This window comes from Lytechinus variegatus, chromosome 1, assembly GCF_018143015.1.
Source record: "Lytechinus variegatus isolate NC3 chromosome 1, Lvar_3.0, whole genome shotgun sequence".
Taxonomy (NCBI): domain Eukaryota; kingdom Metazoa; phylum Echinodermata; class Echinoidea; order Temnopleuroida; family Toxopneustidae; genus Lytechinus; species Lytechinus variegatus.
The window spans coordinates 50,343,426-50,371,369 of NC_054740.1; the positions used below are offsets into that span (position 1 = coordinate 50,343,426).

A 27,944-nucleotide genomic window follows, 5' to 3' on the forward strand; every position below is an offset into this window, starting at 1 on the left:
TTATTAGGAAATCATGAAAATATTGTTACATGACTTATTAATCAAATGAGTGCTCGAAATTGATATTAAGGTCAGATAACTGGACATTTTGTAATCATGAATAGGATACATGGATTGATATATTTTTAACAAAAATAATGCGAGCGCAAACTGTGAGCCGAAAATTTTAATAAACTGTCATAAAAGAGGAATTTAAAATAATTTGTTACAATTGATACAGGTATACATAACTCCCCAATCAAAATGCAAGCGAGCAGCTTTAGCTGATACTATTCACGATCAGACCATCCTAAAAAGGGATATTTAAAAAAAAATATGGAATACACGAAGAGAATAGTTTTTTGAGAAATCAAATAATGCTAGCGCGCAGCGCGAGCGGAAAATGTTCATATTTAGACCATAAGATATAGTCATCTTACAGAAAACTATAAAATCTATTTGTAAATCAAACAAATTGAAAACTTAATTTCCGAGAAATGTTTTGTATATTTACTTCAAAACTTGATCTTTTAAGCTCAATATAAGTCTATTGAGCAAGTTATACATCTCATAGATTAGGCAATGCGGGCACAAAGCGTGAGCGAAAATTTAACATAGTGACATGAAATCCCCCCCCCCCCCCCCCATCTTATATGATTCACTCGTCTTTCTCCTCTTGTTTTTCCTCTTCGTTTTCTCTTCTCTTTTCCCTTCTGGTTCTTTTCCCTCTCTTTCCATTTTTTTATTTTGTTTCTCGTTCCAAATATTGGGGAGGGGGGCATTTGATATCAAATGCCCCCCTTCCAAAAAGTGAGGGGACGCGTCGCCCCTGTCCCCCTGGGATGTCCACCAATGTATGCAATTTGATTTGAAATAAAAGAAAATCCTATATAGTCTTTGTAGTCGAAGAAAACCAAAATAACACCCCTAAATTCATAAAAAAATATATGGATGATAATTTTCATGGAGTATTCGCAAGTTGTCCGATTGTCCTAGTCCTTGAATTTACCACTCGTGACGTTGTCCTAAATGTCTCCGGTTCTGTCCTAATACGATCTGCATGCTGTCCGCACCGAACGCCGACAAATTTATTTAGATAATCTTGTCCTAGGACAGTCCCAGGAGTGAAAAATACGACAATACGCAGACAGTTCTTGTTGTGTCCTAGGACAAGATCATTTGCATAATCTTTTACGGAATTTGGTTGCGGACAGCATGCCGAAATGACAAAAGTAGCTTCCGCATTCCTTCCTGGTCTTGTCCGCTCCCTAGTGGAAAACCGCCTTAAAGTACTATAGGAAGTTGGAAACGGAACAATGAATAGGACGTTTGAATAGGAAACGGGAAGAGAGAGAGGAGAGAGTGGTTCGTTGAGTGTCGAGTAGTAAAAACCTGGCAAAAACTTTTTTATCACGTTTACAGGGAAACTGCTCTATCGGTGAGTATTTTACGCACATGTACTGATGTAGGCCTATTCGGAAAGGTATGTAAGCAACAAGTTCAGTGTAGCTGTAATCATATTGACAAGCCGTTGTGATAAAAGCGTATCGTACAAGTCACAGGAGAAGGTAAATTTTATGATTTTATTAATCGTCATGGTCATTGCCACTGTATATTTGTTACATGGTAGGAGGAGTAGCAGCAGCAGTAGTAGTACTAGTAGTAGAAGTAGTAGTTGTAGTATTAGAAGTAGTAGTAGAAGAAGAAGCAGTAGTAGTAGTAGTAGTAGTAGTAGTAGTAGTAGTAGTAGTAGTAGTAAAAGTAGTAGTAGTAGTAGTAGTACTAATAGTAGTAGTAGTACATATGGAAAACTAGCGGACAGAAGGTCCTCGCTGCACGCGCGCACCCTTACAACACGCAAAATTCCCTTGCATCATACCCCTTTTTCACAAACTAATGTGTATCAAGGACAAGCGTTGATTCAGATAGAATTTCCGCCCCCCTGAAATGAATGTTTACAACCTCTTCTATCAGATCATGACCATGATTTTTTTTACATTCGATTGGTGGGAAATATGGCACTTTATAACATTAAAATCACTAAAAACCATCCATAGTCAGGAATATGTATTGGGATAATGGGTTAGGGGGGACATTTTTATAGTACCCGGGTGGATTACATCCGCCGTCACATCGGTTGGTGATGGTCTCAAGAATTTCCGCCCAGATTATAATAAAGGGCACATTGTAAGGCAAATACTCATGAAAGAACCATGGACATTGGTTAATAAGGAAATAGTCCACTTTTATCATCAAATCAGAGGAGATTTTCTTTGTGATACTGATGTCCGAAGATCAGAGCAAACCTACACTCGACGTGCATTCAACACATAGGGCTGGAAAGAGCTTTTGTGTACGTCGGTGTGTTATTCGAGTCACAGCGGTTTTGCGCTGCCATGCTTGCATTTTGATTGGCGAGTTATGTATGTCTCATTATTGATTATATAACAAACTACTTAAAATCCCCTTTTCATGACAGTTTATCAAAAATTGGCATTATCGTGATCCAAGTCCCCGGTGACTCGGATCCACGGACAATTTTTCACAACGTAAAACATGTCCTACCTGTTTCTACCAACCTCCATCGTAAGTGTGTGGTGTGTGACTTGTCTCTTTTCAGTCTCCACCAAAGATTGTAGAGCGCCGCGTACGCGAGCTCTACAATCTTTGGTCTATCTTCACTTTATTGGCGTTATGAATCAGATCGAATTGCATCTATATACTTCTTTTCAATCTCTATTGCTTTAGTTAGTAAATTAGTACTCATATAAATAAATCATGATTATATTCATCTTTTTATGTTTCCCACACTATGAAATTTGCTTTATTTCGTTTACACTTTTACTAAATAAATCGGCCCCTATATCCCTCGAACAGTCTCAATTGCTTTATTTCGTTGATTCCTAATTTACTAAATAAATCAGGATTGAATCATCTTTTCAATCTCCATTGCTTTATTTCGTAAATTAGTACTTTTCATATACATAAATCAAGATTATATTCATCTTCTTATGTTTCCCACACTATGAAATTTGCTTTATTTCGTTTACATTTTTACTAAATAAATCGGCCCCGAGTATATCCCTCTTTTGCAGACATTGCTTTATTTCGTTTATCCCTAATTTACTAAATAAATCAAAATTGCATCTACTTCTTTTCAGTATATATAGGCTTTATTTCGTCGTACTTTCTAATTATGCTATGAATAAATCTCATGATATGTTTGTCAATATTATGCTTTATTTCGTCTATCACGTTTTTACTAAATAAATCAAAATGCATATCTCTCTCTTAACTGTCTCCATTGCTTATTATTTCGTAAGGTACGTAAAAAAAATGTCGGTCTATAATTACTCCTCGTGATTCAAGTCCCCCTTCATCCGAATTAAACCACTGTGTTACTTGTTTCCTATTTTCGATGATGAATTATTAAGATCAATAGAATTGAATTAAAACAGTATACTACTCCTCGTGGGCCAAGTCCCCTCTCCTAAAAATACAAAACGGCAATTAACCCGTTGATATTCATCTACCCCTCATTTCCCTCCTCTTCAAAACCACTCTGCCACTTTTAGACAGTTTCCTAGAGATGATTAATAAATATTTTCGATAATAAGAATCATTAAAATCAATGAAAATCACATTAAATACACTATTTAACTGTCTAAAGAAGTTTGAATTAAAACAGTATACTACTCCTCGTGATCCAAGTCCCCTCTCCTCAAAATACAAAACGGCAATTAACCCGTTGATATTCATCTACCCCTCATTTCCCTCCTCTTCAAAACCACTCTGCCACTTTTAGACAGTTTCCTAGAGATGATTAATAAATATTTTCGATAATAAGAATCATATAAAATCAATGAAAATCACATTAAAGACACTATTTAACTGTCTAAAGAAGTTTGAATTAAAACAGTATATACTACTCCTCGTGATCCAAGTCCCCTCTCCTAAAATACAAAACGGCAATTAACCCGTTGATATTCATCTACCCCTCATTTCCCTCCTCTTCAAAACCACTCTGCCACTTTTAGACAGTTTCCTAGAGATGATTAATAAATATTTTCGATAATAAGAATCATTAAAATCAATGAAAATCACATTAAAGACACTATTTAACTGTCTATAAGTTTGAATTAAAACAGTATATACTACTCCTCGTGATCCAAGTCCCCTCTCCTAAAAATACAAAACGGCAATTAACCCGTTGATATTCATCTACCCCTCATTTCCCTCCTCTTCAAAACCAATCTGCCACTTTTAGACAGTTTAATAGACATGATTAATGAATATTTTCGATAAAAAGAATCATTAAAATCAATGAAAATCACATTAAAAACACTATTTAACTGTCTGAATACTCCTCGTGATCCGAGTCCCCTTCCCGTGTTAAGTTCGTTCAATTTCCCATAGGAGGGGACTTGGATAACGAGGAGTACTATTACTCGTGATCCAAGTCCCCTCTCCTAAAAATACAAAACGGCAATTAACCCGTTGATATTCATCTACCCCTCATTTCCCTCCTCTTCAAAACCACTCTGCCACTTTTAGACAGTTTAATAGACATGATTAATGAATATTTTCGATAATAAGAATCATTAAAATCAATGAAAATCACATTAAAAACACTATTTAACTTTCTAAATACTCCTCGTGATCCGAGTCCCCTTCCCGTGTTAAGTTCGTCCAATTTCCCATAGGAGGGGACTTGGATAACGAGGAGTACTATTACTCGTGACCCAAGTCCCCTCTCCTAAAAATACAAAACGGCAATTAACCCGTTGATATTCATCTACCCCTCATTTCCCTCCTCTTCAAAACCACTCTGCCACTTTTAGACAGTTTAATAGACATGATTAATGAATATTTTCGATTATAAAAATCATTAAAATCAATGAAAATCACATTAAAAACACTATTTAACTGTCTAAATACTCCTCGTGATCCAAGTCCCCTTCCCGTGTTAAGTTCGTCCAATTTCCCATAGGAGGGGACTTGGATAACGAGGAGTAGTATTACTCGTGATCCAAGTCCCCTATCCTAAAAATACAAAACGGCAATTAACCCGTTGATATTCATCTACCCCTCATTTCCCTCCTCTTCAAAACCACTCTGCCACTTTAAGACAGTTTAATAGACATGGTTAATGAATATTTTCGATAATACGAATCATTAAAATCAATGAAAATCACATTAAAAACACTATTTAACTGTCTAAATACTCCTCGTGATCGGAGTCCCCTTCCCGTGTTGAGTTCGTCTAATTTCCCATAGGAGGGGACTTGGATAACGACTAATACTACTCCTCGTTATCCAAGTCCCCTCCTATGGGAGATTGGACGAACTTGACACGGGAAGGGGACTCGGATCACGAGGAGTATTTAGACAGTTAAATAGTGTTTTTGTGTGATTAATTTTGTCTTATTAATTGTTTTGATCATTGCTTCATCAACTAGGAAGAATATACCGCCACAGGAGAGAAAAGAAAAAGACTATTTTTGTCGTTTGAAAAAGTGTCCGAGTCAGTTGTTTTTGTGTCAATGGGAAAACGTGTGGTGGAAGGAAGTCCCCGCTCAGTGAGAAGCTTCGCACAGTTTCGCATCGCGAACAATGAATTTCTTTTGAAAATCTTCCAACCGTGGATTCTATTGAAAGATTGCTGATATTTGAGGTGTGTCTCAAGTTTGTCCCCAGTGACTTGGATGACGATAAGGCCCAAAAATTTCGTCTCGCGATTTGCGCTCGCATAAATGGTTAAAAATTTATCAACCGATTACTGATGCATCCTATTCATAATAAAAAAAAAGTGCTTGATATGTACAGTGTTCAGGCCATAATACCATCAAATGCCGCGCCCTCATTATGCATTGATAAATAAGATATCAATTTAATAATTAAATTGTCCCTTTTGTTTAACCTCGCGCTTAGCAAGATGAATAGGAAGATATATAGTCATCATATTCATATGATAACATGTCCTAAGGATGTCACGGTCCTATGTCTCAAACTCAAAATAATAATGACAAATAATAGCTGTTTATCAAGTGCGATTTATATCCACCTTACAATTTTCCTACAAAGTGTTTGAAATATAAAGCTGAAATTAACCCCGTTTTTCAGATCGGAATATCAAATATTTTAATATTTATAAATATGGCTGAAAAAAATCCGCCTCCCCCCTTATTGGCGAAGGCTGGATCCGCCCCTGAGTAGAAGTAGTAGTAGTACTAGGAGTAGTAGTAGTAGTAGTAGTAGTAGTAGTAGTAGTAGTAGTAGTAGTAGTAGTAGTAGTAGTAGTAGTAGTAGTAGTAGTAGTAGTAGTAGTAGTAGTAGTAGTAGTACTAGGAGTAGTAGTAGTAGTAGTAGTAGTAGTAGTAATAATAGTAGTAGTAGTAGTAGTAGTAATAATAGTAGTAGTAGTAGTAGTAGTAGTAGTAGTAGTAGTAGTAGTAGTAGTAGTAGTAGTAGTAGTAGTAGTAGTAGTAGTAGAAATAGTAGTAGTAGTAGTAGTAGTAGTAGTAGTAGTAGTACTAGGAGTAGTAGTAGTAGTAGTAGTAGTAGTAGTAGTAGTAGTAGTAGTAGTAGTAGTAGTAGTAGTAGTAGTAGTAGTAGTAGTAGTAGTAGTAGTAGTAGTAGTAGTACTAGGAGTAGTAGTAGTAGTAGTAGTAGTAGTAGTAGTAGTAGTAGTAGTAGTAGTAATAGTAGTAGTAGTACTAGTAGTAGTAGTAGTAGTAGTAGTAGTAGTAGTAGTAGTAGTAGTAGTAGTAGTAGTAACAGTAGTAGTAGTAGTAGTAGTAGTAGTAGTAGTAGTAGTAGTAGTAGTAGTAGTAGTAGTAGTAGTTTGGGGACGCTTGACTACACTGTAGTGTCAACTCACAATTTATGTTTGACTCTTTTTTGGGAACATTTACTACCACAAAATGCAAGGCGGGGGAGCTAAAGTAGCCCCCCCCCCCACCCACCCCCGGATCAAAGGTCCCTATACAAAGGTCCCTATATTAGTCCATATTAGCAGTCTGACAATAACAGTTGTAGAAGATATTGCATGTTAGTGTGGTTGTAGTAGTCATTAGATCTCAGTAGTCTAGTTGCCATGGTATATTATGACTGAAGTGTTATGTGACAGATGTACTGGTATGCTTGTATGAAGTTGCAGTCTGGGTTGATGCATGGCGTGATATAGGCCCAGCTATATTAGAGTGAACAAGTTTCGACATTTCAATAGCTAGTACGAACCATACTACTTTTCCTTCAATAAGAAATCTTTGAACACGTGTACGTATATAGTTTTAACGGGTTCAAAGTACATTTACTTGGCATCAGGCCAAATATAACAGATCTTTGAGCTAATAATGGAAGTCCATTATGTGTTAAATGTGGTAAATAAAAACATAAAGAAAAGAAAAAAAGAAATCTATGGATGTTTGGTGAAAATTCACCAAATGAAAGGAGAACAAGTTTAATATCTATTTTTCTGTTTCACATAATCAAAACAATAACGAACACAACCGATACTAACGAACCATATACCTTCCCCACTCACGCACACGTGTACATCTCATATGAAAATGTGAAAATGAGAAAATTTAATTGCTTAATATAAAACTAAACTTTTTTAGGGTTCTTATTGTAGATAATAATAATCTTAATTATTGGTAAAGTAGAGCTGATAGGGATATAAAACATATCAACTTATTTAGAAAAAAAAATGTAGTTTGATACTCCCATAAGGTGTTAATCCGTTCATTGTCTACCCCCAACCCCTCTCTCTATCTCTCTCTCTCCCCTCCCCCACACTCTCCCTCTTCAGATATACTGCTCAAATATGAAGTTAAGACTATTGTTTGAGAATGTTTTAAATTTGTGTCAGGAAAATAATCAGAATTATTTTCTCTTTTCATTTTCAGTTTGCTGCAATTAATTTGATAAGCCACTATAGGTAAAAATGATAAATTAAAAATGGAAAATTGGCAATGTAATGTTGGCTTTCTTCAGAAAGCCAAAGTCTCCCGCAAAATGACAATAAATTCAACCAAAGCAAGAAAGTAAACTACGGATATTTAATGATTCAGTAAGGTCGAGAAATCTCTAGGTTTATCGTGAGACCCATTCAGATCCGTACCCGATGTAGCTAGAGATGTTTCTTGTTTGAATCAAGCTGAACCAATAAGGTATCATGGATCTGAATATTCAGCGAAACGCACATTTTCCTCACCAATCAGAGTTGACGGAAGGCAATGAACTACCTGATGGAAAAGCCATTGGCCAATCAAAGAGCAGAGCTTCACCCGTCAATTCTGAACAAATGGACCAATCGGAAGAAAGCGCCAATGACCTTTCCAAAGTGAGCAATAATCTGTCCAAATCGCCTTCTCCATCTATACGTACAAAGGATAAAATTTGTTTAGCAATAGATAGAACTACTATTACTAGTGAGCACGAATCCACCGACACTACAGCTCCGGAATCTCCAAATAAAGTGCATACATGCAATTCAGATATCCATGAAAAATATAAAGAGGTTTCAAGTTGCGAGTCGACCCGTCCCCAGTCAAGTTCTCCATCTCTATCGCTCCTGATATCTGACCAATCAAGAACTACCATTCGAAACATTAACCAATCGGAGGACTCCAGTTTGCTGATTGGACCTGTTGATAGTGGGATAAACCATGATGAGCATAACGGGAATGGCAGTGAAGGTAGTTATCAGAGGGATGAAAGAAGTAAGAGTGTATCCGAAGAAGAGGACTCGAAGGAGTCTCCAAAGCTTACCAAGACTCAAGTTCTTGCCTTCTTCAGTCTGGCTATCTCCATCTTCCTGGATCAAGTCTCTTTTTCGGTTTTGGCGCCTTTCTTTCCAAGAGAGGTGGGTATTTGTATCGTCAGAATAAAATAGAAGTATTATTTCAAGTCCCATTTTTTGTCGTGGCAGACACCCCCTATTTTTGTAAGATGTTTGTAATCAAAATGTTTGAATTGATTACATGAAAATGGTTCAGAAAGCAATCGAGATATAGGAACAAAATTATACCTCTGTCATATCATACAAAGGAGATATTTTCAACCCGATGACAAGATGACTATCACAAGACATAATTATAAGCATGTTCGATATAGTGATACTTTTAAGTACATTATACCTTCTCTTTACTTTCTGATTTTGAAAGCATATTGCCATCAAACTATTTCATCAAGTTTAAATTCACTTCTTCATTTCGTTCCAAGTGTAAGTTTATTTTCCCACCGTCATATTAGGCAAAGGACAAGGGTGTTTCGGGTTTACAGATTGGTTTCATCTTTGGTGCCTTCGCTCTCGTCAATGTTATCTTCTCACCAATATTTGGAAAATTTGTGAGTATAATTATGAAAGATATTATTAGATTTATGGGCACGAGGTGTAGGGATAGAGGGTATAATGATCGAGTCACACTAACAAACACAACCATTTGCGTCCCTATTGGAAAGAACACATTGTCCCACAGAGTGTGTCAGGTAAATTGTCAATTCCTCCACTCACAACATGGTCTACTTTCATTTAGTCTAATGCTATTCCGTCCTTCAACATCTCGTCTAAAAACCATTTGGTCTAATCGTCACTTTGCCTAATCACCATTTCGTCTTTGACCATTTTAAGTCTCATAACTACTTGGTCAAATATCCATTTGATTTTCATTCATTTGCATAATTAACACTTAGTCCAAGACCAAATGGTATATGGACTAAATGGCTATTAGACCAGCTGGCTATTTGACGACATGGTGAGTGGACGAATTGGCAATTAGACCCTGTGGAGAGGGGACGAAGTGCCATGGTGGACCAAATAATATTAGACGAGTTGGCGATTGAACGAATTGATATTAGACGAACTGGAAATAAACCGTGTATCAAAGTGTGTTCACTGTTTGGATCACAATGAGAAACCACCACCTTCACATTATAAGTATTTCAACATAGCAAAACTGTGGTTTTAACCAGTGCACATAGAGGACCTCACCAGTTATTTTACACCGGTGTTAATTGACAGTGTTAGTTTAACACCTATATGTGTTATTACAACACCTTTGGTTGTTACATTGACACTCTTTGGTGTTATGTTCAATCTCTAGGGTGTTATTTCAACACCTCAGGGTGTGGTCCTCTACTTAGACATACTGGTTTATGTTTTAACACCACAGTTTTTACAGTGAACAGTGTGACTCACATATTCATATAATCAAATATGTTAACACACTGTGAACAGTCACAATGTCTAGGCGTCCACAGTGTGAAAATATCTTCGCACTGTTGAATTTGAACATTTTAACTGCTACTACTACTTAAGAATGATATTTTCACATAGTCCACTTTGTAAATACACTCTGATCACATTGTGTGACACTGTGTTTTTCCAGCGGGGACTATATACTCCGCATAGGTCAGCGTGGAGTCATTTCCGTTGGTATAACTTCAGGACACTGACTGTTATACAGTGCGTATCAAAAAAAAGTTTACACTTACAAAAAAATCCTGTAAATTATACATACAGTATGTAGTATCCTGAAGATTTTAACATTGGTACAGATCCAATTAAGCAAATGACGATAAAGGTGTCGACAAATATTTCCGCTTGAGTGAGCACCACTTACCTCTGAAAAGTTCATGAAAAATGATTTGCGCGGAACTTTGAAATATAGTTATGCGAATAAAAGAAGACCTTAATCATGAAGAACACCATGAACACGGTGAATCTAGCTAATAAAATTGATTTGAAGATATCTTTTACCCTTTTAAACTTGTTTCCTTGCCCAAAAAACTTCGAAGAGTGCATTGCGCCCCACCCCACTCTCCCACACATCGAGGCCATCTCGACGATAAAAAAGTTTACTTTACACTGAGCTGTCATTTACATGAAATAGCTTAGGCTTGATTTTCATGTTGTTAATCATTTTCAAGCTTGGAAAAAGTGTGGAGAAACAAGTAAAGAAAAAATGAAATGTAAACCCACTTTAAATGATAAAAACTTAGTGAAACAATGCTTAAGATGTCTGATATAAACTTTTATTTAGACTTAGTTATATCCTCAGATCTAGCTGGCACAAAAAGGGTAAAGGTCGTGCTTACTAACTGTTGAAATTTCAACTTGGGTGGCGAAATCGTTACAAAATGCTTGAATGTATCCATTTTATTTCTATTGACTAAAAGTGCAAAGGAATTGTATGAGAAATGTTGTGCAGGGTAAGTTTGATTTCGGCCTTTCCCCTTGACAAGCAAACGAGCATTTCTGCGCAAACAGATTTCTGCGAGTTTTACAAAAATGGACAGTGTTCACTCAAGTATAACACTCTGTCAAAACTTTTACTTTTATTGGATAGATGAGACCAAAACCTAAAGGCATGATCACGCCGCCCGAGCGTTGTTGGACCGGTCGTGGAGCGGAGAGAAAAAAAATCATCACCGCTCGCTACCGTTCACCATTTTCGATTTCGATTGTTTTTTTTTTGTTTTCGATTTTTGTTTTCTATTTTTTCCCCCAATTTTGAGAGCGAAATTCGACCCTCTTTCCCTACCGCTCCACGACCGCTCCAACAACGCTCGGGCGGTGTGACCATGCCTTAAAGGCCTGGTCATGGAGCGGTCGTGGAGCGGAGAGAAAAAATCACACCGTTCACCACCGTTTAACCAAAGTTGGCCTCCGTTAAGGCAACGCCGAATACGCTCGGCCACCGCTGTTGTTCCCCTACCGCTCCGAAAGTTTTGAGCTGCTCAAAATATTGCGAGCGGTGAGGAGCGGGCAATTTTCCGCTCCAGCAAAGTTGACTACCGCTCTAACAACGCCCAGTCAAAGTTGAACGCTGGACAACTGCTGCTTCACCAGCGTTGCCCGGCCGGTGATCAAACGGTTCACAAACTTCGGTGGAGTGGTTGTAAGCGTTTTCCGAGCGGACATGGGATTGCTGGAACGGTGCATTCATCCATTCATTGTTAAATAATAGCAATGAAGGGAAGTACTTTGTCTACCAGAGTAATTGTGGCGAGTAAAATGAGTAGCTGCATAAATAGTACACTCTCTTTGTCATCATGATCATAGTGTTAAACCCCGTCCAGCCGACGCCCGCATGCGCAGAACTCCGCTCTATCAACGCTCGAGTCACCGCTAAACCAACGCTCGCGAGCGCTCGCCACCGTTAAACCAACGCTAAAGCTACGCTGGCTTCAGCGGTGCACCGCTCAGGCAACGCCCATGTTTTCGATTTTTTCCCCCAATTTTGTGAGCGGTGACGAGCGTTGTCGAAATTCGACCCTCTCTCCCTACCGCTCCACGACCGCTCCAACAACGCTCGGGCGGTGTGACCAGGCCCTTCGAATATATGTGAAAAAAATTACCCACGTGTTGTATATTTTTCATTTCCCAGGGCTTTTTCAAAGTGTAAACTTTTTTTTTTGATACGCACTGTATATACATGTATATTTACTTAAAAATACATAACAGGGTATGTCTTGTGGGACGGTAGGGGTGTTTCGGCGGGGGGGGGGGTGATGCTTGCCGATCTGACAAGGGGATGGGGGGTTCGCAACAGACAACAAATGTGTACTTTCTCCTTCCCATGTCAGCTGTCCTTTAGTGTGATGCTTAATATGTTCTCTCAAGGATTTAATAAATAAAATATTTATAACGACCAGTCATATTCTTTAGACCTACATCATTGATATTTAATGGCTATTTTCCTTTGGGGGGCATACTAAGGCCTATAAATTAAGGAAGCAACCAATTTAATTCTAAATCCCAGTATATTTAGTACATGCGAACTGTTGGAAAAAATCGTTCAGAGTCAAATCTGTGGCCATATCTAAGAGTATTTCCCTGTTTTTTCCAACTCAGCTTCCTAAACTTGGTGCAAAATTCACCTTCGTTTCCGGGGTTTGGATAGTAGCCGGATGCAACATCCTATTTGGGTAGGTATGCCAGTTATTGATTTATTTAATTTCTTTTCTTTCCATTTTTCACATACAAATGAAAAATACATAAGTAAAAATACATAAATACAATTACAAACAAAAATGAACAAAAGTAATGATCTCACATTTGCAAAAAAATGCGATACTTATATCATCATCTTATAAAACTAAATAATCTTAAAAGTATGAGTATTCGTGTGTATGTTAAAAAATAAAAGAGAATGGGGTGAAATAAAAAGAGAGACCAGCTGAGAAGCTTGGCTTGTCTCTCGAATACGTAAATAATGTAATTAACTTTAATTTGAACTTGGTAAATGATCAATCAAAGGAAAGTAAATAGTAGGATATTCGCTGAAAGTGTGTAAGATAAATTCATGGTCATGGATGGTTATGGTCATGGAAAAAAAACAGAACAATGGACGGGGGACAAGGAGAAAGAATAAGATACAAATAACGATAAGGAAAAAGAAAACAAATAAGGAAAAGGGAGTGGGGGAAGGGGTTGGTGGGAGGTGGGATCTGTGTGATTATCAAGTAATCGACGAGGTTTGTTGGGAGTAGGGGGCAAGTAGTGATTTTTTAACTTTAAATTTAAATGTAAGTAAACATTTTCATGAATTCCTAATAACTACATTGGCCCTTTTTTTCAGAATGGAATATCGATAAGTTTCATCTCGCGCTTAGGAATAATAGGAAGATAGTCACCATTTTCATATATGATTACAAAATGTCCTTAGAATGTCCCGGTCTTCGGTTGAAATGATAAAAAAAAAATCAACTAACGCTTCGCGCTCGCTTCACGTGTGATCCACATTCACGTCACAATTTTTCTACACAGTGCTTTAAATAGTTCTTAAATTGACCTTTTTCAGATGAGAATATACATTTGTTCAGATTGCACTTCAAGCTGGCATTATTGATCTTCAAGAGCAAAAATGTATTGTAAAATGTCAAGATTCTAGGGCTAAGTCTAAGCAGGCGCACGGATTTTCATTGATATAGGGAGGCTGTTATCCAGTTTCAGATCAGAATGACATTAATTTTCTGCTCGCGCTTCACGTTCGCATTTTTGATGTAGGAATATACCCAATTACCCATCCTTTTATGGTTTACAAAACATGATATAGTGTCTCGTTTTTAGGTCTAAAATCTAAATTGTGTACCGCTCGCTCTTCGCGCTCGTATCAATTGTTAACATACCTTTCCATTTCATGATTTCGAAAAGTGCTTAGAACGACAATTTTTTTTTAGGTCGAAATGTAAAAAAATATCAGCTCGCGCTTCGCGCTCGCATTATCTAATTGTTGAAACATGTATCGTCTTCGTGGGTAATTGCATAAAGTCCTCAACAGGTCCCTTATCGATCACGCCAGAACGTTTATTAACGACGGTAGTTGATTTTGGAAGAGACTTTTGGGCCTGTCGTCATGGTCGTAAAACTCTGTCCTGCAATGCAAATTGTGTGACATGAGATTTTTTTCCCGTTTCGCATCTGGAACAGAAACATTCAATTTGCGTTTCGTGTGCAAAATTCTGGTTGCTACTATGGTAACAGCGATATATCCGATTTAGGACGTCTTTCCAAAGCAACATTTGGTTCCTCCCAGAGCTCGAGAGGCCGCCCGGGGGGCCCACTTCCATTGAAGAGTGGATACTAGGCGCGGCCACTCGTAAAAAGGGAGAGAGTGGGTAAGTACGTTACGTATAGGCCTATGTAACGTTATAAGGGTGTCAAAACGATGATTTATATACTGAAAAAAGGGATATTTCCAATACTTGTAGGGTGTCACAAGCCAAATATATACCTCCCCAGCATCGGGACCACTCAGGGAGCACAGATTGAAACGGGGAATAATCCGAAGGGGGGGGGCTGGCCATTCAAAACAAAATCAATATCCGATGGTAATTGTTATAATTTAGTGCACGTTAATTACAAAAAAAAAATAACGGTCTGAAGCCCGACCCAGCCCACACCCCAGTTCCGCGACCCCTACCTCCAGATGCGTACCTTTGGTGTCGGCATGGGGGGGCACCAGCAAAAGAATTGAGTCACTTAGTGAGCGCGCGAATTGACATAATAGAGACATTTTAAGGACAGTGCCATTAAACGGACATGTATCTCAGTTATTACATAATGCGAGCGCGAAGCGCGAGCTGAAAATTTTTGATATTAAGACCTAAAAAAGGACATTATTAGCAAATTTTTGTAATCATAAAACGTATCTGTCTCGCTAAACAAACAATGCGAGCGCGAAGCGCGAGCTGAAATTTTGGTATATATTGACCCCAAACAGGGACATATTTTAGGAATATATTTTAGTAATCTATTAAGAGTATACACATTTTCCAATAGTCATCTAATGCGAGTGCCAAGCGCTTGCTGACTTAGTTTGAATTATATACATCTGAACACATGAAGCACTTGTAGTCATTGTAATCATGATTAAAATATGCATCTTCCTAAGCAAATATTGCAAGCGCAAAGCGCGAGCTTAAAATTTAGGAAATTCAGACCTGAAGAAGGACATTTTAAGGCTTATTTGTAGGAATTCTCGAAGACCATACGTATTTCACTAACCAAATGATGAGAGCGCGAAACGCGAGATTGAATTTTTGTATATATTGACCCCAAACAGGGATATTTTAAGGACTATTTTTTAAAAAGGAATCCATTAAGAGTACATATATCTCACCATAGTCTTCTAATGCGAGTGCCAATCGCTCGCTGATTTTGTTAGAATTACACCTAAAGACATACTTTTTGTAGTCATTTTAATCATGATTATCATACGCATCTCACTAGTCAAATATTTAGGAAATTCAGACCTGAAGAGGGGAATTCTAAGGCTTGTTTGTAGGAATACACGTAGGCCTTGCGTATTTTACTGACCAAATGATGCGAGCGCTAGCTGAAAATTGTTGATGCGATCAGAAAAAGTGACATTTTAAGGACTGATTTTAGGAATTCATGAAGAGCAGACATATCTCACTAATCCACTAATGCAAACGTAAGCACGGGCAGGAAATGTTTTATATTAAGACCTTAAAATAATGTCACTACATAAAATAATAATAATTCGAAGTGCGTGGAAATATATTTGGTGTATATTGACTTGAAAATGGGAGGTTTTAGTACAACAGGATTATACATCTCGTTAAACAGACAATGCGAGCACCAGGAACAATGAAGACATAGCCCCTGAGCAAATTGTGTTTCATAAAGTTATGATATTTTCTTTTCTATGTAATATAACATAACATAATTATAATATAATATAACGTTATAATTAACATAAAAATAATGTCTTCTTTCCACTACGTTTCTCTCACTTTCTCCCTCTTTTTCTCCTTTTCCCCGTTTTTTTGCCAGTCGATGGGGGGGGCACGTACCCCCATGCCCCGCCCCCTCGTAGTTACGCCACTGCCTACCACTGATATGCCTTATGGTAGCCACCACTCCATAATTATTCACTACAAACAATGAACAGGCGATATTTTCTCTTATTTGCAGATTTTGTGACGAAATATCTTCCACTTTAACGTTTATAATTTTCTGTTACGTCGTCCGCTGTACCGCAGCTTTGGGTACCGCTGCGGCCGTGACCGCGTCATTCACCATAGCCGCTCAGACGTTTCCTGGTCATGTTGCTCAAACAATAGTAAGTCATACAAATGGCTAGATTGCAGTACAGCAAAGACCCTTGGTTAATGATAATGATGATGATGATGATAATCATTGTAATAATTATAATGATAACAATCATCATCATCATCATAATAATGATATTAATAATAGCAATGATATAATAACAATAATGATACTACTACTACTAGTACTACTACTATACCACTATACTACTACTACTACTACTACTACTATGCTACTACTACTACTAATATTAGTACTAATAATGATAGTAATAATAATAATAAGACCAATGATAATAATAATAATAATAACAATGAAAATAATGAAAATAATTATAATGATCATAATAATAATAATTCGTTTATTGTTCTTAAAACATCACAACGTCACGACGCGTCGCGACGTTTCTAACCATGCTTTACGTGTTATCGACCGAGTCAACAGATCTTGACATGACCGTATACAATGTGTGCACCGCACTGGCGTAAATCCGTGTTGATGGGTGTGGGGGGATGACTGAAATATTTTGGCATTTTTTTTTGCTATCATGTTTTTAGATATGCAAGGAATTGTCATTGATATGTCCACACTGGCGTTCCGTGGGTCACGGCATTGTGGGGGCATTAGCAAATTTTTTGAATCACTGAGTGAGCGCGCGAAGCGCGAGCTGATTTTTTTTCTTACATTCACACCTAAAAAGGGACATTATAATCAAATTTATGTAATCATGAAAGGTACCTGTCTTGCTAAACAATGCGAGCGCGAAGCGCGAGCTGAAATTTTCGTATATTTTGACCACTCGTATATTTTGACCACAAACAGCGAGATTTTAAGGAATATATTTTAGGAATCCGTTAAGAGTATGCATATCTCACCATAGTCATCTAAAGCGAGTGCCAAGCGCTTGCTGATTTTATTAGAATTACATCTGAACACATGAAACACTCTTTGTAGTCATTGCAATCATGATTATCATACGCATCTCACCAACAAATATTGCGAGCGCGAAGCGCGAGCTGAAAATTTAGATAATTCAGACCTGAAGTGGGGCATTCTAAGGTTTCTTTGTAGGAATTAACTAGGACCATATAGGTATTTCATTAACCAAATGATGCGAGCGCGAAGCGCCAGCTGAAAATTTTTCATATTCAGATCCGAAGAAGGGGCATTTTAAGGACTGACTTTAGGAATTCACGAAGAGCAGACATATCTCACCAATCCACTTATGCAAACGTAATCACGGACAGGAAATGTATATATACGGAGACCTTAACATGGGGCAATCACTTTTTGAGTCATATGTAAAAGAAGCATATGTCAATATATGATAACTCGAGTGCTAGGAAATATATTTGGCTTATATTGACTTGAAAACGTGATGTTTTAGTACAACAGGATTATATATCTTGTTAAACAGACAATGCGAGCACCAGGAACAATGAAGACGTAGGCCCTGGGCAAATTATGTTTCATAAAGTTATAATAAAAATGTTTCTTATGTAATGTAACATAAATAATTATAATATAACATTATAATGAATTATATTTTCTTCTTTCCCACTACATTTCTCTTTGATCCTGTCTCCCTCATTTCTCCTTCTCCCCGTTTTTTTTTTTTTTGGGGGGGGGTGGTCAGCCGATGGGGGGCATATGCCCCCCCTCCGGTAGTTACGCCACTGTATGTCCATATGGCAATGCCCCTCCGATATTGTTTTCTTTTTTACCCCATGATGGTTTAATGGTTTTATTAGAGATTACATTCAAAATGTTTTGACATTCCATCTTAATCCCTCCCCCAAAACCCCAACATTGATAAATTGGAAGAAACGGGGATTTCTCTTCAATGTTATAATAAGGACAAAAGTATTTCGTTTGCAAATGGTGAACTGGCTCTTTATTTGCATTTTATGATCCAATGGTATTTTAGGAAGAATTTTCACCAACAAAACAATTATCTCTTGTGAATTTTTTTCATTTCTTCCGTAAAAAGTGGGGGATTTTTGTTCAGGCCATCCCCCCCTCCTCGAAAAGTGGGGGGAATATATCCCCCATTCCCCCGGGATTTACGCCAGTGGTGCACCGCTCACTCCCCGGGGAACATTTCATTAATAGGCCTACATTCCACTTAGTCAATAGACCAACTGACCATTTAATAACGTTGATATATTTAGACTGATACTCGTGCCACGCCGTGGTGAGCCTAATGTGTGTTTTGATGTTCTTTTGTCTTGCACATTTAGCTCACTGTTCAATGAATAATCATATTTAATTAACTTCACATTTTTTCCTAAGAATGATTATTTCTTTTGATTGTATTGCAGGGTTTAATGGAGACTTTTGGTGGTCTTGGATACATGATTGGTCCTGTCATTGGTGGTTTCCTCTATGAGGTAAGAATTATAACGAGAGCTTCAGACAAAGTACAAGATTTTGTAGAGGCATAGTATAATGGAGAAGGATTGTAACATATTTCTATTAACATTGTTTTTGCTATTTTATTGTGATTATTACATCATTAGCATTATTATCATCATAATCGTCATCACTATCATCTGCATCATCATCACTATCATCTGCATCACCATAATCATCATCATCATCACCACCATATCATTATCGTCTTCATCATTGCCATCATCAATTCCTGGTAGTATGTAGAAAAATGAACATTAATTTGTTAATGCTTCTGATTTTGTCACAAATAGGAGTGGCTCTTTGAATAGGCATACATAATCACGAGTAAAGTTAAATTGCAGGTATTTAATACAAAGACTTCAAAATGCGTGACTTTCCGTCACCCCCCCCCCCCCCCCTTATGGATGTACGCAGATATTTTCCGGGGGATGACGCAGATTAAAAAAAAAGAAACTCGAAATCGAGTGAGCGAAGAGACCAAACTTGCCATCGGCGACTTTGGATATTTTATTAGGTTGAAATTTAAAAATATCGTGCACACTTTGGTGAATTTGTTTTCAAATTTTCGGGGGGGGGGGTTAAAGTCCCGTTAAATGAACAAGTGTGCAGATATGATTAATTGATTTGGTAATAGTTTTGTTGTTATTTTTTTCTCAATGTAAATTGACAGGCTTTTTGTTCAATATCTTATTCATTTACATACATAGGTTGGAGGCAACGATTACAAGATTCCATTTATAGTACTTGGATGCGCTGACTTGGTGTGTGTTGTACTCAGCTTAGCGTTGCTGCCCCCAATAGGTAGGAAACGATCAGGACGTACCTCGTCATATTATACTTAGTAGCTTTTTAATGACGAATACCCATATGTACGGACTTTATCATTCAACATTTGGGGACATCCCGATCATGCCGATAGTCCGCAGTGTGTGTAAAATTATGATCAGGATATAGTGAGATCAAATGTCATCGAGAGGTCAAAAGGTCAAATGATATGAGACCATGGAGTTCTATCAGGCGCGGATCCATAAAATGGCAAAGGTAAAATGGCAGAGGTATAAATGACAGAGGTAATAATGGCAGAGGTAAAAATGACAGAGGTATACATGGTCAGTCTTAAATAAGAAGGGTTCTGAGAAGAAAAATGGAATTATAATGTTTGACTAATGAAAATGGTTACATTTTTGAATGATACTTTTTATTTTCTGCAGCAAATTGATAACACTTGAGCTGGTATTTCTTATTTTTTGCTGGACTAATATGCACGGCCTTCTCATGTCAAATCGCTCGTCTACTATTCAAATTTGAAGCACATTTTGGATCCCAAGTATTATACTTAATTCATTCAGGGGAAATTCACACTGACATAAAGTTTATTGTACAAATAGCAGAAAATAATTAAAATGATATTGGTGAGGGTTTTAGGGAATCCATGAAAGATTTAAAAAGCTATTAGAATGTTACATTTTAACCGTGACGTCATTTCCGAGCAGTTTTTCCCACATGTGGTGTAATAAAAAATATCTCACTGCATTCTGATCATAATTTTCATACACACACCGCGGACTGACGGACCTGCGGACTATAGGACCCGGGAACTATCGGGCTGTAACCGAACATTTCAGTCGTTGTATGAAAATATCAAAAAGTGATGTCTTCATGTAATGGGGATATGACATCGTCGGCCAAACTAATGCATAGTCATGACGGCATGCATCTAACGGTTTTCACAAAATATTCAAATTCGGTAACTTCGTTATCTGTATTCACATTAAATTTTTGCTCTGCCAATTTCACCCTTTTTTCATTCAGGTATATTTATTTTCAGACTACAAAACCCCTACACGTTTAGCTCCGCACCAAATTTGTTGTTTTTACTATGGACAGCTGCATGGACTTCATTTTTTTCAAATATTGAATGTTCAATTTTTCAGTCCAATTGACACTTAACAGATTTTTAAATAAACTGGAATTGAGAATACGAGCCTATATCTTTTCAGTTTGAATTATCGTGAGTAATGACAAGTTGAATGTACATTTGAATTTCTATCATTTTCCATGACCGAAACTCGACAGTTAGTGAGGACATGAAAACTGGTTCCATTTCCGATTTCCTTCGCATCCCGTCTGTCTGGCCCGTCGGGCTAAGTATCTTCGTTGGGAGCGCATCCTTTGGGTTTTTGGACCCCACCCTCTCCCTTCACGTGGAGCAGTTCACACAGAGTGCTATGGTAGTGGGTCTACTCTTCTTGCTGTCCGGAGGATGCTATGCTTTAAGCTCACCTTTCTGGGGTTGGATGGCGGAGAAACTGGTAGGAACAGAGTAGATCCTTGTTATTTTTATGAAGTGCCAAACGTGAATATCATATATTTTCCGAGGTGTTAAGAAATCTTGGCAGTAATTACAAAAGAATCAATCAAATAATTTGTAATGTTTGTCAGTGCACATCAATACATTTTACCTATGTTGGAGATGTTTTCTGAAACACAAATAGACTTCTGAGAATCTGTTGAAGTGATCTCTTCCTAGCATGAAGAGATTCACTGATCACTGTACGTGATGCACTTTGAAGCCCTTTCAAAACGTTTTCTTTTTTTCAACAGACATTTCTCTTACAGACGATCCATATTGATAAAAATGTTGATTTTATTTTGCTATTTTTTATGTATTATTCATCAGAATATATCTCGTTTAATGGTAATAATTGGAACTATAATGAGTGGAGGAGCTTTTCTTTTGATGGGACCGTCGCCCCTCCTGAATCTTCCAAAGTAAGTTTTAATTAATTAGTATGGCATCGCTGATTGCATAGGCTCTATCTTAACGGCCAAACTATCGACTGATTGCTTAAAAAACACGCCATCTATACAGTTTGGTCTACAGACTAGCATTAATGCGGGGTAAAAACTATTCCCTGAATGCGCCCAAAGTAAAGATATAGGCTAATGAATAGTGCAGTGTTTTTTCACAAAAACAAATTAAAAAAGATGATGAACAAATTCATATGGGCATTCAAATTTAATCAAATAAAAAATCATTGGTATAAATAGAGTAAGATCTAATGATTATGGTCAAATAATGCACAGAATAAATCATAGGGATGCCTATTAACTCCATTAAATTGGCGAAATAGATTCATTTAAGTTGACAGGTTTATTACTGTATATTTATACAGCATCTCAGGCAAGTCATATGATGTATTTTTATGCAAATGTGTTATTGTTCTTCTATCCAGTGAGCTGTGGATTATTTGCCTGAGCTTGGCCCTATGTGGCATCTTCCTCTCAGCTTCTGTCATTTGCTCTTTCAATGATTATCTTACCTCAGCGATGTAAGTATTATATTCTTAAACGCATTTTCATCTGATACGTTTATCCTACGTCCAAAAGGAGTGAAGTGAACTCGGGGTAAGCATGGTAAGGTATAAGATCCATTAATATGGATGCAAATGTGCAATGAATATAAAGAGTAGGGCTAAACACCTTTCTTAGGTGACTTTTTATATATGCATCTAGATACATTCCGAACTAGTTAAAAATGAAAATGTTTGCGGGGTGCAACTATAATTTCAGCCATATTTGGCTATCTTTTTATATTCAAATTACACCACAAAGAAATATTTAATTACAAATATTTAGAAATATGGCTAGACATGTCATTTGCGTCAAGCCGAGTACCAATCTCATAATTTCAAGTAATTCTTTTTATGTAGCGTTTTGGCTGTTACTTTTCCAACTCCTTGAATTCGCTGCAACGGTGGCCGTCAAACGAAGTATCCTATTCTATTTTACCGTGATGTAGTAGTGTTTTTTCTTCATAATGAAGGTCGTCATTACTGAATTCTTCAAAATGACTCCTTTTAACCACACCCTCCCCCCCCCCCCTCATTTTGTTTCATCGACAGACAAATCGCTAATTTTCATTTTTAGTAGGGCATGTCAAATATAAATTTAAAATGTGTAATCTTAAAATATCGAAACGAATGAGAAGAAATTCAGATTAATTTGATATAACTGTATAAATCATTATTCTCTTCATCTCAAAAATCTCTTCCAACATGACTGCAGGAAGAATGGTTTTCCAGATGATATGAGCACCCAGGCAGTCGTTTCCGGGATTTTCTCGAGTTTATTAGCTCTTGGGTATGTAGGCACTTGTAGTTTGTCAGTTTATCAGTGACTTATACCTTGTAGAGAAGCAATTAGAATTACATGTTGGATATCGTTGTTCAATGTTTCCACCTGACATGTTGACATCTTACCAAGATGCCTATAAGATGACCTTGATGACTATCCGGATTATTATTTTATAATCATCGAGTCATATGCTTGGAAATTCCTGGTTTCGAGTAAAACGTAAACGTCACTAGTCCAGTCCACAGTCACCTACAAATGATATTGCGCATTAAATGGGCTATTTGTGGTGGAGGGATGGTGATTTCAAAGACTAGAATGATAATCCCAAACAAAAGACAACAATCAATATCCCCGATACGGAAAAAACAATAATTTGTTTTTCCCCCTTCAGAAATCACCCGAAATTCATGAAATTAGCTTACCTTTGAGAGTAAGCCTAATAATTACAATTGTCCTCCCTTGTAAGATCATGATCTTCTCACATAGGCCATTTGTTACCTCTACCCACATGAGGAAAAGCATTTTCTAATCTTCTTTCTTTCTTTTTTTGTAATACCCGACTAACAGGAATTTCGTTGGACCGTCTATAGGTGGCGTGGTTGTACATTTGTATAGCTTTAATTGGTCTGCAACCGTCATCGGTGGCATACAGATTGGCGTAGCAATCATAGTGGCCCTTTTCACTCTAGGCGAATTCTGCTTTCAACAAAGGTATTGACCGAGTATGATGTCAATCATTCTATTGCAAAATACGGATGAATATCACTACAGAGCAACAGCAAAAAATGAGGCTAAATAACAATTCCCCGGGGATGCAGTCAAATATATTGATTTACACACGCGTGATAAAAAAAAACGCGTTAGTGGTCTTTTTTCAGTTTTGGACGCGGTCCGCGCGTGGACCAAAATCTGTAAATAAAGCCCCCGAAAAACTTGTTTAGGGAATTATTTTGCACACATAGAAAAACACGTTTAGGGGGTGTTTGGAAGTTCCTTGGTCACGCGTGTGTACAGCAATGTATTTGACTGCCCCCCCCCCGCCGGGAACAATTCCGGAATATGAATTTAATTATTTGTTTTCTCTCCCTTTTCGTTATTCCAAAATCCGCAGTCATGTAATTCTTGTTTCGAATTCTATGGGTCCCAACCGTCATTTTTCGTCGTGAAAGATTTGATCTTAAATTGGTTAACAAGGCCCTAGCCATAGGCGGATCCAGGGGGGCCCGAGGGGCCCGGGCCCCCCCTATTGGCGGAGCAAAAAAAAGAAAAAAAAGGGGAAAAGAAAGGAAAAAAGAAAAGGGGAAAAGAGAGGTGAAAAGAAGGAAGGCAAGCATAAGAGGAGGAAGAAGAGTGAATAAAATAAGATTAGAGGAAGACTTGGAAAATATTTTTTTTTAATCTTTAATGTCGGGATATAAAATTTTCGCTCGCGCTTTGCGCTCGCATTGCCTTTTAGGTGATATCTTGCTCAATAATACCAAATTTTGAAGTCAATATACAAAACAAATTTCAGCTGGGAAATTGAACTTTCATTATTTTGTTTTATTTACAAATTGATTTTTTAATAGTGTAAAAATTTCTGTTTTATGGTCTGAATATTAACAATTTCTGCTTGCGCTGCGCGCTCTCAAAATTTGATTTGTCAGGTACCTATTATTTTCATGTAGGCCTATTCCATGAAGTTCTCAAATATCCCTATTTAGGTCAGATTGTCAAAACGTATCAGCTAGCGCTGCACGCTTGCATTTTGATTAGTGAGTTATGTATATCTCAATATTAATTCTAAAACAAACTACTTAAAATCACCATTTGATGACAATTAATCATAAATTTCTGCTCGCGATTTGCGCTCGCATTGATATATATTACACTCATGCATCTTATGCATAATTACAAAAGTGCTTTAAATGTCCAGTTTTCAGACCATAATATCAATAGATTTCGCGCTCACATGCTTAGGAAGAGAAATAGGAAGATAGTCATCATTTTCTTATGATGACATAATGTCCTTATAGAATATCCCGGTCCTATGTCAAAACTCAAAGTAACAATAATGAAAAATATCAGCTCTGTTTTAACTGTGATCCTTTTTCACCTCACAACTTTTCCACAAAGTGCTTGCAATACAGAGCTTAAAGTGATCCCTTTTCAGATCTGAATATCATATATTTTTAGCTCGCGCTTTGCGCTCGCTTTATTGATTTTCATGGTAAAAAAAGGTATTTAGAATACCCAAATTCTAGGTCGATATCTGAAACACAGGTTTATTCAGATACGCAGCTTGTTCTCCATTTAAATAATTATCCAGTTTCAGATAACAATATAAAAAAAATTGTCTGCTCGCGCTTTGTGCTCGCATTATTTATGTATGAAAATTTCCAATAGCTTAACCTTTTCATGATTTACAAAACATTAATAGAGTGTCCAGAATTTTTCCGCTCGCGCTTTGCGCTCGCATCAATAATGTTCAGTTTTTGTCTTATCCTTTCCACGATTACAAAAAGTGCTTAAAATTTCCATTATTCAGGAAGAAATGTCAAAAATTTTCAGCTCGCGCTTCGTGCTCGCAATATTTGAATGTTGAAATATGTAACGTCTTCATGGCTAAGTTCAAGCAGTCCATAACAGATACGTTCTCGATCAGCTCAAAACGTATATAAAAATTTTCCATCAGTTCATTTCTGCTCGCACTTCACGTTCGTAATAATTATTCACTTGCATACACATCTTTTCTCAGGATTGCCCAGAATGTTCAAAACTTTTAGAAAAAAGTACATAAGATTCCCCCCCCAAAAAAAAAAAATAGCTCGCGCTTTGCGCTCGCATTATATAAATAAGGATGATGGTATTATATATTTATGTTTATTCATATAGATAAAGCTAAGAGCTGACTAATAGGACTACCCCTTTAAAGAAACCAAAAATCCCGGCAAATATCATATTCGAGTGGCCGATCGGGGAAAATCGGCTGAAAAAAATTCCGGCCCCCCCCCTATTGGCGAAGGCTGGATCCGCCCCTGCTAGCACATGTATGAACAATATTTCTGAAAAGTAAATCAACGTACAGATTGTATTAGGCCTACAGGTGTATATTATGCGTAAACTATTATTCTGTAATACTAATGAGTACTTTATGAATACCTGGAATTTGATTGAAATGTCGTTTTAACTTTAACCAATGCAATATCCTATTTTATTTTTTAATCCAAACGCAGCCTACCTAAAATTCGGCCCTCTATTGTCAACTTCATTATAATTAAAGGACAAGTCCACCCACCACGAAAGGTGCTTTGAATAAAAAGAAAAATCCAACAAGAATAACACTGAAAATTTCATCAAAATCGGATGTAAAATAAGAAAGTTATGACATTTTAAAGTTTCGCTTAATTTCACAAAACAGTAATATACACATCCTCGTTTGTATACAAATGAGTAGACGATGTCGTCATCCAATCACTATTTCTTTTGTATTTTATTATATGAAATATTCTAATTTTCTCCTAATTGTCAAGTGATACAACGATTCCTCCCTGAACATGTGGAATTAGCATTGTTTAATACTATATGGTTCAGTCAAGTTGGTCCTTATTGTCAAATCTATAAAAATGAAATATTGTATAATTCAAATGATAAATAACAAAAGAAATAGTGAGTGATGGACATCATCGACTGACGCACCTAGTTGTGCATGATTATCACTGTTTTGTGACAAATAAGCGAAACTTTAAAATGTCATAACTTTCTTATTTTACATCCGATTTTGATGAAATTTACAGCACCATGCTAGTTTGATTTTTTTCCTTTTTTCAAGTCAGAATTTTCCTAGAATGGACTTGACCTTTAATTTCAGTTACTGTAGTCTCTTTTTCTTTCTGGAAAATGTCATTTTACTCGTATTAATTCATGCACCTTTTATATGGTTTGATTGACAGAAGACCAACACCATTAACAACCCAGATAATGCCCTCTGTTAATCAGGACGATTTAGTTAAAGACAGCATGGAGCCCCTCCTTAAAGGACATGTTTAACCAACCTAAATCACGAATGGAATGTTTCACTTTGTAGTATACGCAAGGGCTAGCATGAAAGAAACATTCACCAGCGACAAATTGAGGATGGGGGGGGGCAACATCCCATTTGGATGATAAAAGAATAGTGGTCTGATTGATATTTATTTGCATCTCGTCTCTGTTTATTCTCTCAATATAATCTGATTAGGGAGAAGATTTCAATAATTATACCAATATAATAAACTAAATATCAAGCGTGCTCAACGTCGCTCATTTCAGTACAGCTATGGATGTAATGGGTATTTTTCATTATCATTTTGGTCATAATTTTATAACACATTTTTTTATCTACGATATACCAAACGATCGCAGCGTTTTACAGTATTCGCTCTACAGTGCGTCCCAGAAAAAACGAAACCGAGGTTTAGCGATCATTTATCATTACTTAATCATAAATGAAATAGACAAATGACCTACCAATTTATAGCTTAGAATCTCCTCTTTCATCTGATATTACTCAGATTATTTTTCATTCATGCATGAGTGAGCAAATACAATTTGAAGAAAGGATATCAAAAACTCATTTGGCGGGGGTATCTGGATTTCAAAAAGAAAACCACATTTTTGAAAAGTTCAGTACCTCCTCTTTAATTTGATGCCTAAATTACAGAAAATGGTCAAGAAATAACAAAGTTCTGGTCATTTGAAATAAGGCTTGAATTTCAATAATTTCATAAAATGAAGAGGTTCTACAGGCTAGCGTTCAAACTCACTCGACACTCCGTTTTGTTGACGATCAGCCATGCATTAAATC

At 37.0% G+C, this 27,944-nt stretch overlaps 1 protein-coding gene across 2 annotated transcripts; it reads left to right on the forward strand.

The window, feature by feature from the left end:
* Positions 1-1,220: 1,220 nt before the first annotated feature.
* Positions 1,221-27,538, forward strand: LOC121415784 (MFS-type transporter SLC18B1-like). 2 transcript variants are annotated; one of them, XM_041609114.1, is made up of 13 exons: positions 1,221-1,417; positions 7,890-8,848; positions 9,238-9,333; positions 12,842-12,915; positions 16,430-16,577; positions 18,889-18,957; positions 19,690-19,783; positions 21,059-21,294; positions 21,663-21,754; positions 22,219-22,314; positions 23,051-23,125; positions 23,687-23,830; positions 27,052-27,538. In XM_041609114.1, exons 2-13 carry the CDS (start codon positions 8,159-8,161, stop codon positions 27,146-27,148), a joined length of 1,911 nt encoding a protein of 636 aa, XP_041465048.1. In that variant the 5' UTR covers positions 1,221-1,417; positions 7,890-8,158; the 3' UTR covers positions 27,149-27,538. The 2 variants fall into 2 exon arrangements, with proteins under 2 accessions (XP_041465048.1, XP_041465055.1); XM_041609121.1 differs by lacking the exon at positions 1,221-1,417 and adding an exon at positions 1,430-1,547.
* Positions 27,539-27,944: the final 406 nt, after the last annotated feature.

Coding starts and splice junctions, on each gene's coding strand:
- LOC121415784 (XM_041609114.1), top strand. CDS start 8,159: ATGGATCTGAATATTCAGCGAAACGCACATTTTCCTCACCAATCAGAG. Junction 8,849..9,237: donor CGCCTTTCTTTCCAAGAGAG/GTGGGTATTTGT, acceptor CCGTCATATTAG/GCAAAGGACAAGGGTGTTTC. Junction 21,295..21,662: donor GTTGGATGGCGGAGAAACTG/GTAGGAACAGAG, acceptor ATTATTCATCAG/AATATATCTCGTTTAATGGT.